The sequence below is a fragment of the Pipra filicauda genome, unplaced genomic scaffold (genome assembly GCF_003945595.2).
Source record: "Pipra filicauda isolate LSUMZ 115617 unplaced genomic scaffold, ASM394559v2 scaffold101_size5749837_pilon, whole genome shotgun sequence".
Lineage (NCBI taxonomy): Eukaryota > Metazoa > Chordata > Aves > Passeriformes > Pipridae > Pipra > Pipra filicauda.
In genome coordinates, this window is record NW_024103452.1 from 3,952,637 (window position 1) to 3,972,166 (window position 19,530).

General features: G+C 36.8%; 1 protein-coding gene across 9 annotated transcripts in view; it reads right to left on the bottom strand.

Moving 5' to 3' along the window:
• Positions 1 to 19,530, bottom strand: part of PCLO (piccolo presynaptic cytomatrix protein) — a 340,916-nt gene that overhangs the window by 59,172 nt on the left and 262,214 nt on the right. For 3 of the 9 annotated variants that reach the window (XM_027711469.2, XM_027711470.2, XM_027711467.2), the window contains exons 17-21: positions 14,660 to 14,753; positions 8,495 to 8,566; positions 5,771 to 5,951; positions 4,381 to 4,575; positions 2,965 to 3,147 (exon numbers count right to left, since the gene is read on the bottom strand). In XM_027711469.2, the coding sequence (XP_027567270.2) occupies positions 2,965 to 3,147; positions 4,381 to 4,575; positions 5,771 to 5,951; positions 8,495 to 8,566; positions 14,660 to 14,753 (725 nt within the window). Of the gene's footprint in view, positions 1 to 853; positions 3,148 to 4,380; positions 4,576 to 5,770; positions 5,952 to 8,494; positions 8,567 to 14,659; positions 14,754 to 19,530 lie in introns of those variants that run through there. The other 6 variants (XM_039388718.1, XM_027711471.2, XM_027711468.2 and 3 more) reach the window with 5 other exon arrangements.

The window sequence follows — 19,530 nt, forward strand, 5'->3', positions numbered from 1 at the left end:
GGAGTGCATATGGCATCCATCACCATGTGATATTCAAGCAACAGTATATTGACTTGTAGCTTCTCTTTCATGAGTGCCTGTTTGAAAGGATAGAAAAATGCATAGGGCTACAATGATGTTCAGGCTTAAATTCACTTACTGAGCTATTTACTCTTTAAATATTAATTTATTCTTTTCCAAAGATCCTAGGAAGCATTAAATTTCTAGAAATTCTCTTCTTTGGTCATAAAATAATGTTGTTTTTGTTAACTATTGTATATTCTAATGTTAACCATTGTTCCTTTTGGGCCAAAACTGGCACCTTTTTCTCTTCCAATAATGACAAGGCCATCAAATTTTACCCTTTAAGCTACATACATGTAGATACCACAGATCCTTATAAAACTGTACAGTTGGACTAATTTACACTATCTCTAAAACTGATTCATCTGGTGGATAAACTCTAATACACAGACTTATGATGAAAGGAATGTGCTTAATTTTATGTGAATATGTAATTGGCAACGATTCATATTTTGCACAAAACCTAAATCAAATTAAATGAAACCTAGGCACTGCTCTCTTCCTCTGACTTGGGTCCCTTGCAACTTCTGGCTTCAAAGAGTTGGCTCTGAAATATTTTTGTTCCTCTCTGAGGGATGTGATGGGAATGTGTAATATGCAATTGGTTTCTCTGCAGATCACACTCTTATCTCCCACAGGCAACAAGAAAATTATACTTCAGAGTTTATTTTTAATTGAATGCTCTAGTTGAATATTGGATTTTACAATGGTTCTGAACAAAACCCAATTTTTTTTGTTGCATCTTCACCTTAATTTTAAAACAGATTGATTAAAATACACTTTTTTACTGTTTAAAATGAATACAGAAACAGTTCAGTTCAATATACTTAAACTGATGCAAGTCCTTTGCATTCACAAAATACGCTAAGTATACCACAGGTGCTGGTTTTGTTTATGATTTCCTTTTCGCTTCTCAACAGACACACAATTAATAACTGACAAAATACATCCAATAGAAAATGTCCTAGGAGTCAGAAGTAGAGAAAGGTTTCTCCAAGACATTCTGAGAATGACTGAGGGTTCTTGTTTTGTTTTGTTTGTTTGCTTGTTTTCAGGAGCCAATTCAATTCAAAAGGAAAAAAAAGGAGGCTATTGAGAGACCAAGTTAAAAGAAGAAACTCTTTCTGAGCATTCTCCTAGCTGGAGAAGGACAGATGACCACTCACAGCATAGAATCATTTCCATCACCCTCATGTACTTGGGCTGAAAAAACACAAAGAGTTGTTCTAAAAGATGCTGTTCTTTGATAAATGCATAGTAAAATAGCTGTGGAAAAAAATAATAACAATTTTGTGGATTATCTGTAATAGCTTCCTTAGTAAAGGGCTTTGAGACATAGTGACAAAAATTACTGACTTTCCAAGGTGACTGTTCCAGTCAATAAAACCAGTTCCTATTGGGTTCTTTTCCAGGTGCCAGTAAAGTAGACTGTAAGGGGGGTGGGTACCACAACCATGCATCATCCCTTTCAGAATGGATTTGCAAAGTGATGATGGCCTAATATTCATTGTTCACAATAGTCTCAATTTTTAGAATTTTTGAAATGCAGGGGAAACCTCTCCTTCCTTCATCATCTCTTCATCCCACAATGAACTCCATAAACTGGAAGCTGGTTTGAGTATCTTTGGTGCTTTTTCCATTCAAGGTCATAGACTCTTCTCATTTTACTTTCATACTCCACAAAACTGCAGTGAAATCGTCTTGCTTTTTATTCCTGCTGGAACTCATGAGAGTCATTAACCTCAAAATGGTAACTGCTGGCCCATCTCATATGAATAAATTTGGACAAACTAATTTTGGTACAATAAGAAGAAGCCAAAACTTCTCAGGTTTGAAACCAGACTTGTAAACATTGCGTAGCTCACCATGCATTGTGCATAAATGTTACAAGTAAAAAGACAAAAGTACCACATCTCTTCATAGTAATTCTAACCTCCCTTATATACTAATTATATTAATGTGAACTCTTATTCCCATAATTCTCTACAATATTTCTAATATGTAATGTAATGACTTGTTGCCTTCAGGGTATATAGTTTGAAGCATCATTCCCTCTTTCTCTCCTACAACCTTCTCAGACAGCTTGTATTGTTCACAGTGTGCAACGGTGTGACAGAAAAACCTTCAACGAGTCTTGAGAGCTTAGGAAGGCATTACAACACAAGAGAACATCTGGAGTCCAGTCAGTACATTTATTTGGATTATCCCTCAGATTCCATGAAAATAAACAAAATGCTCCAGAAATCAAAAGAACAGTGGCAATTTGAGCTGTTTGAGATTCTGGCTCTTTATTTGAGATGAGGGGATAAATTACTGATAGGTGGTATTACAGGTGCCTACAGGTAGAAAATAATTTTAAAGATGCTGATAGGAAAACTATCAAGAGACTGAGCTATACATGGATCAAAACTCCTTTCCTTTCCACTGGTGGTTTGAAAATTTATCTATGCTAATGACCGTTGACATAATAACTATGTTGGAAGAGGAAAAGGAAATTGTTAATGTCTCAATTACAATTGCAGAACCAAAAATGTGCAATTGGGTTTTTTTTGTCACAGTACAAGAAATGTCCAATCATGCTTAAGCAGACCAACTTGGATGCATGCTTTTTATTAGGCAACAACATGAGCAAAGCTATACTATTTTTCAACAGAAGTCTAAGTACTCCAGTGGAATGGAAGTGCACACATTTGTTGTTTCATAATGCTTCTTAGCACAGTTTTTCATTATGGATTTATGCGCTGGTAGGTGGAAAAATCAAGCAGAGTTCTTGATTCATGTTAACATTTACAGCACTTAATGGAGGGGTAAAATAAATATTTAAATATCGCAATGAATTAGTTGACATGGCAAGAAGGATTTGGGATGTAGTTGGTTTCTTAACCATGTCTTTCTGCTCACCTCCTTCAGGCTTGAGTGGTCCATCAGACATCACTTTCCTGAGGGCTAGTTGGCTTTGGTCTTTGTTGTCATTGGCTGGTGGAGGCAGATTGTCAGACTGAGTTCTTTGAATAGGGAGGACTCCTGCTATGCTGTGTCTGTGCTGCTTCCTGGCATGATTAGACTGACCGCTTTTATGTGCTGCTGTGGCAGTGTGGGTGAAATGGAAACCCAGAGTATGTATCCTCAGATGGAACCAGCTTAAATGTTATTCATGCAAACAGAAGTGTTTTTTCTGTATTTAAGTAAGTAGTGTTTTCAAACACCAAAGAGACACCACATGCACAGCATTAAAGAGTATTAAAACTGGCTGTTTCTTTATTAATGATGGTGAAGACAAGGGAAATAATTTCCCCCCAGTTTTGCATTATACCACGGTAAATTTATGGCATATCAACAAATCCTGAAGACAAACACAATGACTCCACAGTCAGAGAGACTTAATTTGCCATCAACTAAACCCTCAACTAGCAATCAGATACTGGTCTGAAGTTTGGAGAGTAATTCTTTTGAATGAAATAGTTTTAATTTATTAACCTATTTGAAGTTGCAGATGAAATCTATCTTGACCCTTAATCAATTCATGGCACAAAAATTACTAGAAAAATTGAACTGTGACACCTGACTTAGCTCTCAACTCCGTTTGACTTTCCTAAGTTGACAACAGTGTTGAAATCTGGTGCTAAAGGCTTTGTGTTTTTAATGGTTTTGCATTTAATGTGTTTAATGTTTTTGTTCTGTTTCTTTTCTGCTCATCACTAACATGATCTCTGAGATATTAAGAAGGTTGACTTATATTTCCTTTCAAAAAAAAAAAATAGATATTTACAGTCATGTTTCAAAAATAGATATCTCAGCCATGTAGTTAAAAAAAAAATTTTCTTTAACTTCAAATCTTCTTTTGTGTATATAGTATTGTCCTTCCTGACTACTACTTACAGATAAATCCTGTTATTAATGTGGTCTCAGTACTTGTGTGCAATTTAAAGAGCTGGCAGCCGCCTCTCTGCAGATTTCGATTATTTCATTGGTAGTTATTTAGTGACATCAAAACACAATGGACTTCTCTGTGAGTCGTGAACAACCATGGAACATCATGGACCATGAGTGAAGTGACTGATGGAGAAACAGCCAGTTTCACTGCAGTCTATATAAATTAAAATAAATAAATAAATAAAAGACTTCTAAATACAAGAGTATATTGTAATTATATGTATTCACACACAGGCACACGAAGAAAGACATTGAACACAGTGAGCACAGTGTGCCAAGAACAGAAAAAAAACCAAAAACAGCCAAAAAGAGAAGGACAGCAGGGAAAAAGGCAACAGATGAACATTAAGCTGCCATGCTGAGGAATTTATTTGCGTCTTTTACTTGGTTGAAGGCGGAGCTGCTGGACAGCTGCTTCGGCAGCGGCGATGGCTGCCCCAGCGTCTTCAAGGTGAGTTTGAGTGACGCTGGTTTTGCTTTGGCTGCGAGATGGACCGTGAGAGCGGAGATGTCCTTCAGAGGAAGATTTGGAGCTCCCTGGGCTGCTGTGGGATTTCTCAATGGTGGGCACCTGCATGTCTACCAGGAAAATGAAGAAGCACAACTCTTGCATTTATTAAAAACAAACAATTTGATTTTCCTTCTCTCGACTGGTCTTCCTAGCTGAATTCCTGAACAAGGAATACAGATTAAGCTGTGCCATTCCATTTAAAGTATCAGGATATATCATGATTAGTAAACTCTTAAGAAGTATCATTGTCTGCTTCCTCACTGTTACCTAGCCCAGAGAATAATTTATTTAGTATTGGGTTTCTATCACCTGTGAATTAGGCCTCCTGTGTTGGTTCACGCTGGTGGAATGATGGGGTAGTGTTTTCCACTTTCTAATTCTCTAGTATGTAGGGATTAACTAGCACAACCTACACCAGTACCAAATGCTCAGAGAATGGAAGCTGTTTTATTCTGAATTATGCCCTGGTCAAAATCACAGCCTAACTTACAAAAGATTTTATACTTACCTCTAATTTAGGTATAGATCTTATATAACCACCAATCCCCAGCAGAACACTACACAGAGAAATAGAGAGGAGATGGAACAGAGTCCTATCACTCTGAGGGTCTTACCTGGATTCTATTTGGAATGCTTTTACTTTGATATGACATATAATGTGTTTTAAGAGACCAACTGTCTACTGACCACTTAGTATAAAAAAAACATTAGCGATGAATTTCTTGGATCAGGAGACACTGAGATCAATTCTGTTTTTTAAAGCACTAGTATATTTCTACTATATCAGCTCTGCTGATTTCTAATACAATTGAGATATGCTACAGCCCATTATCATTGACTGGAAATGCATATGCATTATTACAGTATAATTTTTGTTCTATGAAATATTAACGTAGCATTTTCAGACATAAAACGCCATAGAATTTTTAAGGAACATGAAAAATAGAAAGCTAAATATGTATTGAATTTGGCCAAGGCTACCAGAAAAATGAAAAGGGCACAGAATCTATAGTATGTGTGCAAAGAACAGTCTGTAAGCTGCTGTTTTAAGAACACAGTTACTCAGTAAGCTGGCTGGCAGAGATAAAGACAAATTAAGCCTTATCCCCAGTTAATTATTCACAGAGATAAATGCATTTTTAATAAAAATATATACAAATTTCGTAGCAGTACCTTTATTTTTCTGTTAGAACTTACACATATCAAAGGTTTTCCCATCATCTGGGAAAATATTTCATATCAGGTGCACCAAGTCATTCCTACCCTTGGAGGGGTCCGGGAAGATTCCATGACTTCTGCTCTTGATGACAGATGGTTTTGGAGATTGCTGGCTACTCTGTCCAGAATGAGATTTCCCATGATCAATGTTTTCACTCTGTTCTTTAAGAGGATACCACCGGGGAGTGTTGTCAAGCTGAGAAACACTGGATAACTCGATCAACACCTACAAATTAATAAAAGTATAATATATGGCCTGTATCTGATCTATTAATGATTGCACACAGCAGAAGAGACTAGAGTTATGTTACCAGAAGTTGCAAACAAACGCAAAAGCTAGGGGTATAAGGCTGTATGCTGACAGGTTCAGGACTCCTGGGCATGCTTTCACCTCACCTCATATAAGCCACCTGTGACCCCAAACCCACATTGGTAGTATATTGATGTATCTGAACTAATATGTCTTCACAACAGGACCTCAGGAAGGGTTGTGAGCTCAGTCCTCGGACTATGACAGCTCCATACCAAGATGGCCAGACAGTTTAAAGGGTAGCTTCTGAGTACTAGATTGACAGTTAGACTAAAAAGGCATCCAGTCATTCTGCCTCTGTATAGACATATTCTGATAGAAGAATCAATCAATCTTTTCGCAGTGTTAGTAAAGGAGTAAATAGTTCTATATTTGTTTTTAATAAGGTCTTCAATAATATGAGATTCGAACCTCTTGAGTCTTGAAAAAATCCACACATGCAGAATTAGTAACAAAAAATAAAATAGGGATATCTTTGCACTTCACTAAAAAATATAGAATTCAATAGACCATTTAGGCCTCAAAACTTCACTGGGCAAAAAGAAGAAAGGAGTTGCAATGGCAATATTGAAATGAAACAAGCAACCTGGCTAAAAAAACCCAACCTTTGTAGCTGAAATTTGCTCTAGGCAACCTGCATTGTTAGCAGGAGTTCTGCGAAATTTAAAAAAAAAGAAAAGAGGTAAAAACCCCCCAGCATTGAGACCAATAAAGATTGTGCCTCCCTTAATAGACTTGCAGTTGAGAGGACAAAAGGATGTAAAGAACTAAAACTCATCATAGTCTTGAATGAAGGAAAGGTCAAAAATAGCCTTGCATTTGGCTCTAAAGCGAGGGGGTTAAAACTAATGTTAGGTAGGGAAGTTTTAAAACTGCTAGACAAATAAAGTGTACAATTACATCACTTTATTACAAGACCCTGACATGGGGAAATCTCTTCACAACTGATTGTTTCTAGGTCAAAACCTTTTTTTTTCCCTTTTTTCTTTCAGCTTCATAGGTTGTCTATGGCCTGGTTTGGTCTTTCTGGTTAGATCTATAATTAGTCTGAACAGATTAACTATTTAGCATGTTCCCTTTTGTGGTGTTTTGTCATAGCTTTGGGAATGACTTAGAAGACAGCATAGTTGACAATTGCTCCCAAGAGGCAGCATAGGCTGGGGGCTCTGCTTTGTTAGAGAAGAGGTTTCACATTCCATGGATGTGGGCCACAATGTGCCACTTGTCTTCTGGGGCATGCATGTCCCATGGTCCTGGTCCTACTCACGCAAATCTTTAGGGCACAACTTGGATAGCCCATATCCGATGTTATGGTGCAGGATTCCTCTGGACATCCTGGTGCTGAAATACACTGGATAGTGTTTTCTGTACCTTTTTTCCCTGAAGAACTTCTTTCATAATTAATAAATAAAATTGTTCTAGAGGTTGAAAAAATTTGAAGGAAAAGGTTTAAATCTTCCTGTAGAATCAGTCGTTGGAGCATTCCTTTTCCAAATGTCATAAATAACAATGAAGTAAATATTCAGTAAAGGCCTGCATTTGGACAAACATGCTGAACTCAACAAGAATATGGACATAGTATGCAGGAAATAAGTAATCATGTAGCAGCTTCCTCCACATTTATTTTAGTAATTGTTCAAATAGTGACACTGATTGCTCAGTTTGGTAGTTGCACAAAGGGGAACTGGAGCTGAACTGACTTTTTTTTTTCAAAATTCAAATGCAGAATGAGTACAGATACTCTGAGTAACTCTGTATGAGCAATCAATTTTCCTGTGCTTCTATTTCTAATTATAATCCTTATTTGTAATAACATTTTTAATTTTTTTTTTTACATCATAGTTATTGCTGGTAATTTTGCTCTATATGTGCATATGTTTGTTTATTTGCTTTTTAAAGAGAGAGCATGCTTCTTCCCATGATCACTCATCTCATTTATTATTAATTACAAGATTTTGTCTTCAGTCATACTTTGGTAATGATACTACTATTTCAGAATGTTAAAAATGAGGCTGTGAGCAGCAAGAATAGATTACTTACTCTTGCAGATACTTATGCATGTGTTAAAATATGACTTGATGGCAGAATTTAATCCTTTAACCATTTTCAAGGACTAATACCTCCTCAGCCTTCCCATGTTATGCTAAAATCGAGGCAGACATCTTTCAGTCATAACAAGAACTCCTCATTGAGCCACTGTGAAGATCGTTACTAAATCAGGCTCAAAAAAAAGGTTTAATTTTCAGGGAATTAACATTGCTCCCAATTAAATGAGATAAAGCGAATACGTCTTTCATGTGTCATAAAAGACATCATGACGGTTTGTTACGAAGTCAGCAGTAAAACTGTGGTGTACGAAAAGGTTTTACTTAACGTATGTACCATACCTTGGAAGAGAACAGTCTCCAAAAAACAGCCTACAGTTATTACTAGCAGCGAGGAAGAGATAAGATACTCACTTCACCGAGGAAGTCATTTGAGGAGAATCTATCATAATCCCAGACAGTCACTTCCAGTGTTTTCTTTTTCAGCTGCAATTTAAGTCAAAGTATAATTAACCTCATTGCCATCATAAACTTCAGATCAAGGCTTTGCAATGGTTTCTATACATAATTTCCTCCTTGTGTCCTTTTTCATAGTGACAGCTAGGCAGTTTTTGTCCTCTCATCAACCTTGTTCTAAGAAAAATAATTTGGGGCTATTATTTATTATCAAGACAGATGGGCTTGTGCTTGGCCCTATTTCTGGAATTTCCACAAGCTGTTTTAGTCAGAATGTGTGTCCACTACAAGAGTCAAACTGATTTTTAAAGTCCCATTTTTGTGTTTCTGCAGCTTTTCTCATTATCAGATCTGAGTTGTCTGAACTCAGGCATTTGCCTGAAGTGCCTTTGAGAGTGAATATCAAATGTATTATTTAAAACACCCCATTTACATAATCTCATCTGTGAAGACAAGGCTTTAATGCTCACAGAATTCAGTGTAGTCAATGAGAGTCTGCAAGTGATCCAGGCATGCAGGACAAGTTGTACTGTTAGGTATTAATGACACCTATCAAAATCCTTTACCTGCAGACCTTGTTAGGCATGAGAGCTGTGTCAAGCACTCTTCTACAGGCTACAGTAAGAAACAAGTCTTTTTATGTGACAAGAGAGTAAAAGACAGAGAAACTGTTGACCAAAGAAGTTGACCTTATTGGAAAGACCAATCTGAGTGTTTTTCCAGGGGTCTTTAGGGATGTAAAAGGAGAGGATTGATTACTGATGTTGAATGTTTGGGCAAAGGGCTGAAGAGGCAGTAATAAATTCCTGGGGCTTGAAAGAGAGAAATCAAAATCCTGAGGGTATGGGGTATCTGCAAAGTCAGGCAGAGAAGTTATAAGTGAAGAAGCCAAGCATTACTAAGGAAAACAGGACTCATACTTGAATAAAAGAGGTCAGAAGAAGAAATCTTATGCGATAGTTGGGGTCATCATCCTAACAGAAACAACAGAAAAAAACCACTTATTTGACTATTAATTGGCTGCTGGGCACAAAGGGACAACAAAGGATCAAGTCACTGCTCAAAGTTATAAGCTATACCAATTACTGTACTTATTACATTTACTTGCAAGAAAAGCACTGTGTGCTATTTACAGAATCACAGAATATTCTGAGTTGGAATGGACCTACAAGGATCATCGAGTCCAACTCATAAGTTGGACTGTATGGGCATCAAACTCACAACCTTATTGTTATTAGCACCATGTTCTATTCATTTATCTCCACTGCACCTCGGTTTAATGCAACACAGATTAAAACAGTTCCTAATAAGTTGAAATTGTCTTTAAATGATAATTTCATATCATTATTAGGTATTCAGAATATCTTGTGCTACCTTTAGAAAAATGATCAACTATGCAAAGACAATGTCTTAGAAAGACAAATTTAAATCAGCATATCTTGGAAAAACGAAACAAAAGGGAATTGTACTACTTTTAGCATCAACAATGTACTCTTTAAGCAGGTAGCAACATGACTTGAAAGCTAAGATTTAAAAAAAAATATTTGAGAGCAATTCTGTAATCTTTCTCTGTTCTATTCTTACATAATTAGGCAATATTCTTCTTAAGAATTTTTAAAAAAACATCCCGCAAAAACAAAAGAAAAAGTTGAGAAAAAGACTATTTTTTGAACATTCATTGCTGAATATTTGTAAAGCTTATTTCCTTGACTGAATAAAACTTTTTTTCTTTGCTGTTCAGTCTTGAAACTGCAACATGAAAAATAACCTGAAAAAATGAGCTGAGCAGCCAGTGGTCCATGATGCTTTTGGCTTCCTGTACGATATAATTTTCTGTTAGGTGCTATCTTAAGTATATGTATTTTTACCCTTTAAAAAAGGGATAACAGAAATACTTTTCAGAAATGTATCGTCTCAGTTGTTGCTATTTTGAGGGAACATATTGTCTTTTTCATGACTGTGCAAGGACAGAGAGAAGAATTTATAGATCCAGGAAAGGGAAAAACAAAACAAAACAAAACAAAACAAAACTCTAAGGTTTGAAGGATTTTTGTTAGAAAGGGGAAAATAGAGAAGATTTTCGAGTAACTGCAACCCTACTTTGCTAGCTTCTTTGCATTAGTGTAATAATAAAACTGTGATAAAAACTTTCAATTCTTTATATTTCTTTGAGAAATCTATTTTAAGTCTCTTAGTTTAATAAAGCTTTTATAAAATATTATGACAATGAAAAACCATGGAAAGAGCTTTATTAGGCAGAGTGCAAGAAATGAGTTTCAAAGAGGAGTAGAATTTTTTTTCTGCAGATGTATTTAGGTACCACCATTGAAGGCAAAAAACACTCAGTGGCTGCTGATTTTAAAAGCAGTTTTTATACCATCACAGCAAAATAGGGTTCTGCTTTACATCATGCAGTTTTAGGTTGTGAAGGCAGAAGTTCAGACTCTCATCAGGAATATAACAGACAGCAATACTAAAATAGGTTTCAGAAACCCTCTATCCATCTGACTGTGGTTTTCTGCAAGTGGGTAATGTAGCAAAAGGAAAATCAGAAAGTGTCCCAAAAAGAAGGAAAGCTGTTTACACACATTGTGAACCTCATCTGAGTTCTAAGAATATAATAAAAAAAGTGTTACCAAATGGTAATTAATTTGAAGCTTTGCCTCGTGGAAAAAAATTAACAAGTAAATAAAAATTAAACTCCTACCTAAAAGCATATTATTGCATATGAACTTCAGTTATCTTTAGGCTTTTGTGGGCAACCATAATTTAAAGAAAATAAAGGAATACGCAGAACCAGCCAATGTGAAAAGTATTGTCTGTTATGGAAGACATAACCAACACCACAGGTACAGAAGTGTTTGGTTTTCGTTTTAAATGTCTGGAGATCTGGGTGTTGTTATAGCTAATGTGTGCCTGTGTAGCTAAATATGCATCACTTAAAATATTTAACACATATTCCTTGAAGATTTCATACAAGGACTCACTACTTGAAATATTTAATACATATCCCTTGAAAATGTCATGCAAGGATTGCATGAGGTAAGAAATAATTTTAATGCAGCTTGTTTTTTTTCTATACTGAAAGTAAATTACTATAATTACTATGAACTATTGCAATCTCAGAATATTTGATGAGAAGAAATGAATGTGTTGCATTAGATCATCCATTATATTTATTTTTGTTTACATTCATATTTAAGATTGTATTGTTCTCTTCTCTATATTGTTGTACTTCAGTGTGTGGAAGGATAAAAAGATTTTTGATAGGTCACTTAGAAACTTACTTTCTCTTGTCCAAGATATTAAGTAGAATTTAAGTACCAGCACTTTACTGATTCATAAGAAAGATTTTCTTACTTTCAGAAATAAGACATAGGCTCCTACATTACTCAAGGACTTTGAAAAAAATTACTCGTTCTAATATATTACCTTAATTAAGAACATAAACTACAGCAAAAACTATTTGTTGTATTGAATTATATAATTTAGAAATACTTTTATTTGCTTTCTGACAAGTTATACAGATGGCTTGAGCATTAACAGAACTTACATCTTCTATCATCTTCTCCTTAAATTCTTCTAACGCTTTCTTTTATGCTCTGAGTAGGCATTTAACTTGAGCAATTATTATACAAGTTCTGTAACATGTGTACTTGGCCTTCCTCTCAAATTGTAATTATCTTTACCTTATTACTTAACAAAAATCTTAAATTACTAAATATTCACAGTTTAATTTATTTTTTCTCCAATCGTCAAAGTAGAATTTGCTACGTGATAAAACTAATCATTTTGACCTTGAAAAACTCTGTTTCATTTCAAAGAGTGATCTATTTCCCATAATTATTTTCAGTTCAATTTCAGCAAGATTATGAAAGAGAAAAGGAAAATGAAAAATTGTACAACCAGCTAAAGTCTAGACAGTGACGTTAAAAGGACTATATTAGGAAATATTTAATAATGCTTACTTGCTGTCAGCAAGCAACCCATAGAGTGAAAAGAAATGCTTCTTTGAAGAAATACTATTTATAAAGAGTCATGAATTTATGTTAAAATATGACTGCTAACTCCATGTAGTTTAGTGTATGATGCAGTTTTGCTTGTTTGGTGAACAGAATGCTCATTCTCAGTTGAACACAATTATTGTCTTGTACTTCTGTTTATATTCCCAACTATTTTGAAATCTCCATTTGTGAGTCTTATGAGTACAAATGATGCTCTATTGCACTGTGATAGTTATTCAGTCTGTAGAGGGTACTTATCATCAGCATGGAGTTATTTGGTGATTTAGAAATGTGCTTTATTGTATATTTTCTAAGTCAGGGCATGGAATTTTATAGGAGAAGAATCACTCACATCACTATCTTAGCAGTAGATACAAGCCATGGAAAGGTCTGGAAGGAAACACTATTCTCTGCATACACTTCTGTGTGTCAAGAAGCCGAAATATAGAACATACGTGGCGCTCAGAGTAAGTTTGCACACAATCATAAGCTCTGAATATCAGTCTCAGAGGAAGGGAAAAGGAGGAGATTTGCTATTAGAAGTAAAAGTTCAGAATTCAACATGCAAAGAAAGGCACATGTCATCAAGTAATGGTCCAAAACCGGGCATCAAAGATATAAGTGGATTTTTTTTGTTGTAAAAAACACAGTCCAAGAAATCCTAGATTAATATCACTATCCAGTTTTGAAGCATGAAATAGCCACTGAATGTACAACACCCAAGTACTCTTAATGACAGCTCTGTGAAATGTCACAGCAGAACCTCAAAATAAACTAAGGAAACTGAAGAACCTTTCTTAAATGGAAAGCTCAGTTTGGAAATATTGTTAAGACTTACCGAATCCTTTCACCAAACCCAGAAGACCCAGGGTTTATATTGCAACTCAGCAAACATCACAGTTGTTTTTTTTCTGATGCTTTCACTGGCAATGAGCTATCATTTATAAAAGCCTGTATAAAGCAGTGAGAAATCCCATCAAACCATAACCACGACCTACAGCAGGACACCTCTGAAGTAAATTTGAGCTACTGCCTGTTAAGTTCACATGGATAGATTACATGAGCAACCATGCATCTCCCTCTGTGGGAAGGGCTTTGCTCCATGCAAAGAATGGATATCTTAATCTACATTCCTCTCAACAAACAAGAAGAAAGAATAACAAATTTTTAAGTTCAGAAGATAATATGGACTTCTTGGGGTCATGATGGAGAAGTATATTAAAAGCATTGAGAAATCTGTTCGCTGAAGAGTCTGGTTATTCTGGGCTTTTTTAAAAAAGTGCTGAAAGATTAAATGGCCTTGAAAAGAGAAGTTGGAAGTATCGAGAACAAAACAGCAAGAAAGGCAAAAATATTCAGGACTTCCTAGAGATCCAGTATTCTATAAAATATACTTCGTAATTTCAACAAATGAACTGATCATGATTTTGCTCATATATCTTTTTCAAATGGCCAAAAGTCCTTTTACAAGGGGGGATGGAGAAAAAGACATCTCAATTGCTTTATTCTGCCTCAGTTAATCCTGTAGGTCAGTAGAGTTAGGATGCCATGAAGAAACAGATAAGACTCCACAGTCATCTTTCCCAGATGTGAGTTAAATCTTTCTATAGCAAGGAAATTAAATATATTCTAAATTTTTTTCAGGTGATTCATATTTCAATACATTAATGTAAATTGCTAATACATAAAAATATGTATATTTACATTTTATAAATATTTTTTAATAAAAAAATTGTGGAACCTGTGCTTTGTGTGAGCTTGCATGGCTTTTGGAACAAAGAATGACAGTGATTTCTGCATCTACTTCAGAAACTTATGTCTTAATTTATTCCCTCATTAATTTATTACATTATCATTTTTTAAATTGTCACATCTATGCTTATGACATGATTATGAGTGTAATCCCCACCAATTACCATTTTTATTTGTAGAAGGGCAAGAAAAGAGTACTGATATAGTAAGCTCTATCAGAGGCAAGGAGTTTCTCCTAAATCTAGCAAGATTTTATGGGGGTTCACAGAATTGTCAGTAGCACTACTCCCCCCCCCACAGTGAGCACTGCAGACCATACCAATAATAAAGCAGCAAATGACACTGAACAGCACCACCAGTCACGCACCTGCTCAGTGGAGATATTTTTATAAATGACCGTCTGATTCCACTCAGGATTCAGGCTTTTCTGAACGTACTTAGTTCTCCGCTTGTATTCAGCACTGAATTTGAACAAAAGGAGAAAACATTACATTAGCAATCATTTGTTTCTTTCAGCTCTAATGCAACAAAACCACCCACAAACCAAAAACTAGAAAAAAAAAAGAACTGCATCTTCCATTTCTGCATCAATTCAGGGTTGCAAGAGGACAACGACAGCCTTTGGGATTTTTTTCTTTGGTACGCTTTTCTGACATTGTCTTTTAAAACTTCTTCTGAGTCTTCAGCAGGCTCTCTCTGCCTAAAACCATTTCAAGATAAAGCATCAGCGAGCACATGCACATATGCTTTGTCCTCTCACTGTAAGTGTTGGGCTCTGATTCTAAATTGAGGTGATAATGCATTGATTTCTTTTCCAAGACCATTCTCCTATTAGCACTTTAAAGTAGCACGGGTTCGTTATATTTATAGGGTGCAATCTCTAATTATAGGAATCCCATCTCACAAAAACATTTAATGAATGCCATAAGGTAACTAATATCCTGTTAATGGTAGAAACACTAATTTCTTATTGATCCTGTTGTCTGCCTATTCCTCTAACTATACTGGAAAGAAACATAAAAGTGCATCAAGCTCCTGATTTTTTTTTTATCAATAGCCAAGAACAAAAGGTTTGGCTGCATAACCTGTTTTTAAAAAAGAATCAGTAATGCTTTCGATTGTACTTTGCATTTCCTGAGTATGGAGAAAGCAGTACACTATGGATTCATCTAAATCTGTGAGTTTTGATGTCAGAACTGCTTTCATTCCAATTTTAATTTAATATACATTTTAATGAACATATCAAAAAAGCTTTGTAGAAGAACATGAGAAGCTTTTCATACTTTGAAAACCCCACAAGATAGAAGGTAAACTCTTTCTGTCCATCTACAAGTATATACCTGCTATATCTTTTATTAAATTAAATGTTCCCAGGACTGTTCTCCAGCAGTGAGACAAAATGACTTGTAGATGCCATGTTAAACTCTTTTATGGTTCCCCTACATTAACTTTTGATAGTATACTGTTCCTCTAATTCTCACTTCTGATTTAACTCTTTTGGTTCACACTGTGGCATGGTCTCAGAACTAATGAACTAATTCCTTTCATATGAGATTAACTGAGAAGATGCACTCCAGGGACTCATATAATCAGTCAGTCACTAATGGTGTGCCGTGCACGGTACCAGATTGGAACTGGTCTGATTTAAGGTTGTGTGAAGCATGCATGTGTTTTACTGGCACATATATGTCAATGCTGGTATCTCAGCACCAGCAGTTTCACTCTATAAACTCAATTCAACTGTGCACTGATCCCATCTGAATATTCTGATGTGTCTGGTGGCCTTTTTCTCCATAAGGGTGTGGTCATATCCAACATACCTACTAACCTGATATCTCTTAATGAAAGGGATTTGCAGCTATTTTTCCTCTTACTTTTTGCTCTAGTCATTCTAAGCGCTTTATTTGCTTGTAAATCTTGCTATCCACTGACTTCCAGTTTATTGAAAAATGTGAGGGCTATTGGGACCTGTGAAAAAAACTATATGTTCACCTCCGCTTATAGGAAGAAAGCAGAAGCTCTCCAGAGTTCAGTGAGTTCTATCAGACACAGCATAGAATGGTAAGCATAAATTAAAATCTAGGGGGATCAAGAGCATATAGAAAGGAAATTCACACAAAGTTTTCATGCATATCTTGGAAGGAAAGCTGAAATACAAAATCTGAATCCTTTTCAAAACGAGATTTTGATGGCAAACACTATTCAGTAATGCAGTTATATTTTTTAAAGCACCTCAATATTCTTCTTTTCCCACTCTTCCATATGACAAACCTGTCCCCTGCCTAAAGTATCCTGTCTAAATGACCTGTGATCTACTGGTTTTAAGGAACTGATATACTTTCATTTTTTGAAGAAAGTAGGAAAGGACCTTTTGTTCACTCAGCCGAGAAAATGACACCAATATATTCCCTTTCCTTTCTTGGATCTCCTTTTGCAATAGTAGAACTTCATCTCAAAGTTCCTGATTCTTTTCAGAAATATGTGAGAAGGTGATTCACGCAGAGTTGAGTTTCATAGCTGAAAGTGACAAAAGGTAAATGTGTTTTTCACACAGTAACTCTGAAGTATTTCCAGTGAAGTCCATGGAGTATTTGGATCTGAACTGTAAGGGTGGTGTGAGCCCACATCCATATAACCTATGGCTTGGATCTGTTGAAGAGGGAAGTAGGAGACCTTGGCTGCTGCTAGGAAGGTGCAGAACCAGGCTAAGCTGGATGACAGATGAAGGTTTTTAGACCTCTGAAGGGAAGGATCTGGCAAATACATTAAGTTCATAGCACTGATGTGCCTTCTCCCCAACAATTGTGATTAACAGATGGAGATGTTTTAATAAAATGCACTCATTAAACGAGTGCATACCTAGTATAAAATAATTTACACTTGAAATTCACAGAGTATGCTGTGCGAAAAGATAGAAACTGCATATCTCTTTTCTTTATATTTTCTCTCTGATTCCTTAATTAGAAGTTATTAATACATAATACAACTGAAAGTACAATGAAAAAAGTGTAATGGAATAACTGTATAAAAAAGTCTAATAGAATACACATATAAAATGTGTAGTTTTAACACATTCATTAAATAATTTTAGTAACAAAGAAACAGACAGATGATCATGGCTAGGTTTCGCGAACAAAGATTTAGGAAGGTTCTATCCACGTTTGTTACAGGCACGCTGGTGACTTATGAGGTCAATATGAGATAGACATATCCGATTGCAAAAGGCACAGCAGAAAGACTCCTTAGGTGGTGTATTCAGCAGGATACGATTCTTTCTGCGTCGTCTTTTCTCCTCGAGAGTGATCCTGCGTGTGTTCTCAAAGGAAACGGCAGCGTTGTAGATGGTGTGTCTCCAGGCCTCCTGGTTTGAGGCCAGAGTAGACCAGTTATGATGTCAATGTGGTCGAGGTTGAGATGTTGTTTCAGGGAGTCCTTGTATCTTTTCTTCGGGGCTCCTCTCTTGTGGCAGCTGGAGGCAAGTTCACTGTAAAGCAAGATCTTAGGGAGGCGGTGGTCCTTCATCCCTGAGATGTGCCCTGCCCAACGCAGCTGAATTCTCAGCAACATGGCCTCAATGCTAGTGACTGCTGCTTGTTCTAAAACAGATGTATTGGTCACATAATCTGACCAGTGGATGTTTAGGATTGTACGGAGACAGCATTGATGGAAGCGTTCCAGGAGTCGCAGGTGGTGGCGGTAGACGACCCATGATTCGGGACCGTATAAGAGAGTCGACAACACTATGCTTTGTAAACACTGATCTTGGTGCTTTTCTTCAAGTGTTTATTATGCCATACTCTTTTATGGAGTTTTCCAAAAGCACTATATTCCTTTGCTAACCTGTTGTCTATCTCCCCATCAATCTTACCATCTGAGGAGATGAGGCTACCTAGGTAAGTAAACTGCTGGACTGATTTAAGCTCTGACTGGTCAATGGTGATATGGGGATGATGGAAGGTTTCCTGAGCTGCAGATTGGTAGAGGACTTCCGTCTTCTTTAAGCTGACTTCCAGCCCAAAGAGCTCGGCAGCGTCTGCAAAGCAGGATGTTAAACGCTGCAGAGCTGCTCCTGTGTGGGCAACAAGGGCGGTGTCATCAGCATAAAGCAGCTCCCGGACAAGATGGTTTAAGGTCTTAGTGTGGGCCTTCAGTCGCCTTAGGTTGAAGAGGTTTCCATCAGTACGGTACTGAATGTAGATACCATCCTGATCATCGAGGTCTGCCATGGCCCTTTGGAGTATCATGCTGAAAAAGAGTGTGAATAGGGTTGGAGCGAGAACGCAGCCTTGTTTCACACCATTCTTTATTAGAAAGGGCTCAGAAAGTGCATTGCCATATCTGACTTGGCCATGCTGGTCCTCATGGAGTGAGATGATCATTTTAAGGAATTTAGGGGTACAACCTAAACATTCCAAAATCTGCCACAGACCTTTTCTGCTCACAGTATCAAAAGCCTTGGTGAGGTCGACGAAGGTTACATAGAGACCTTTGTTCTGTTCCCTACACTTCTCTTGCAGTTGTCTGAGGATGAATACCATGTCTGTGGTACTCCTGTTGGCTCTGAAACTGCACTGACTTTCAGGAAGAATACCTTCTGTAATAGCGGGTATTAGTCTGTTCAAGAGTATTCTTGCCAGGATTTTGCCAGCAATGGAGAGCAAAGTAATACCACGGTAATTTGAGCAATCAGATTTAATTCCTTTCTTCTTATACAAAGTGATGATGACTGCGTCACGAAGGTCTGATGGTAGTTCGCCGAGTTCCCAACAGCGCACCACAAACTCGTGAAATTTGGTGTGGAGTGCAAGGCCCCCATGTTTCCAGACTTCGGGTGGAATTCCATCAACCCCAGCTGCCTTGCCGATTTTCACCTGCTGTATGGCCTTGAGGGTTTCTCCTAAAGTGGGGGCAGTATCCAATTCGCATTTCACCGGTTGTTGTGTGATGGACTGAATTGCTGAGTCTTGGACTACATGGTTGGTACTGAAGAGAGTCTGAAAGTGTTCAGACCATCGATTCAGAATGGAGGTTTTATCTGTCAGAAGTGTTTGACCATCAGTGTTGAGTAGAGGGCTTTGGGCTTGGTATGTAGGCCCGTATGCTGTTTTCAGGGCCTCATAGAATTCTTTGTGATCTCACGAATCTGCGCATAATTGAGTTTTTTCAGCTAGATTGATCCACCACTTGTTCTGGATGTCACAGAGTTTCTGTTGGAGCTTGCTGCATGCAAGACGAAAG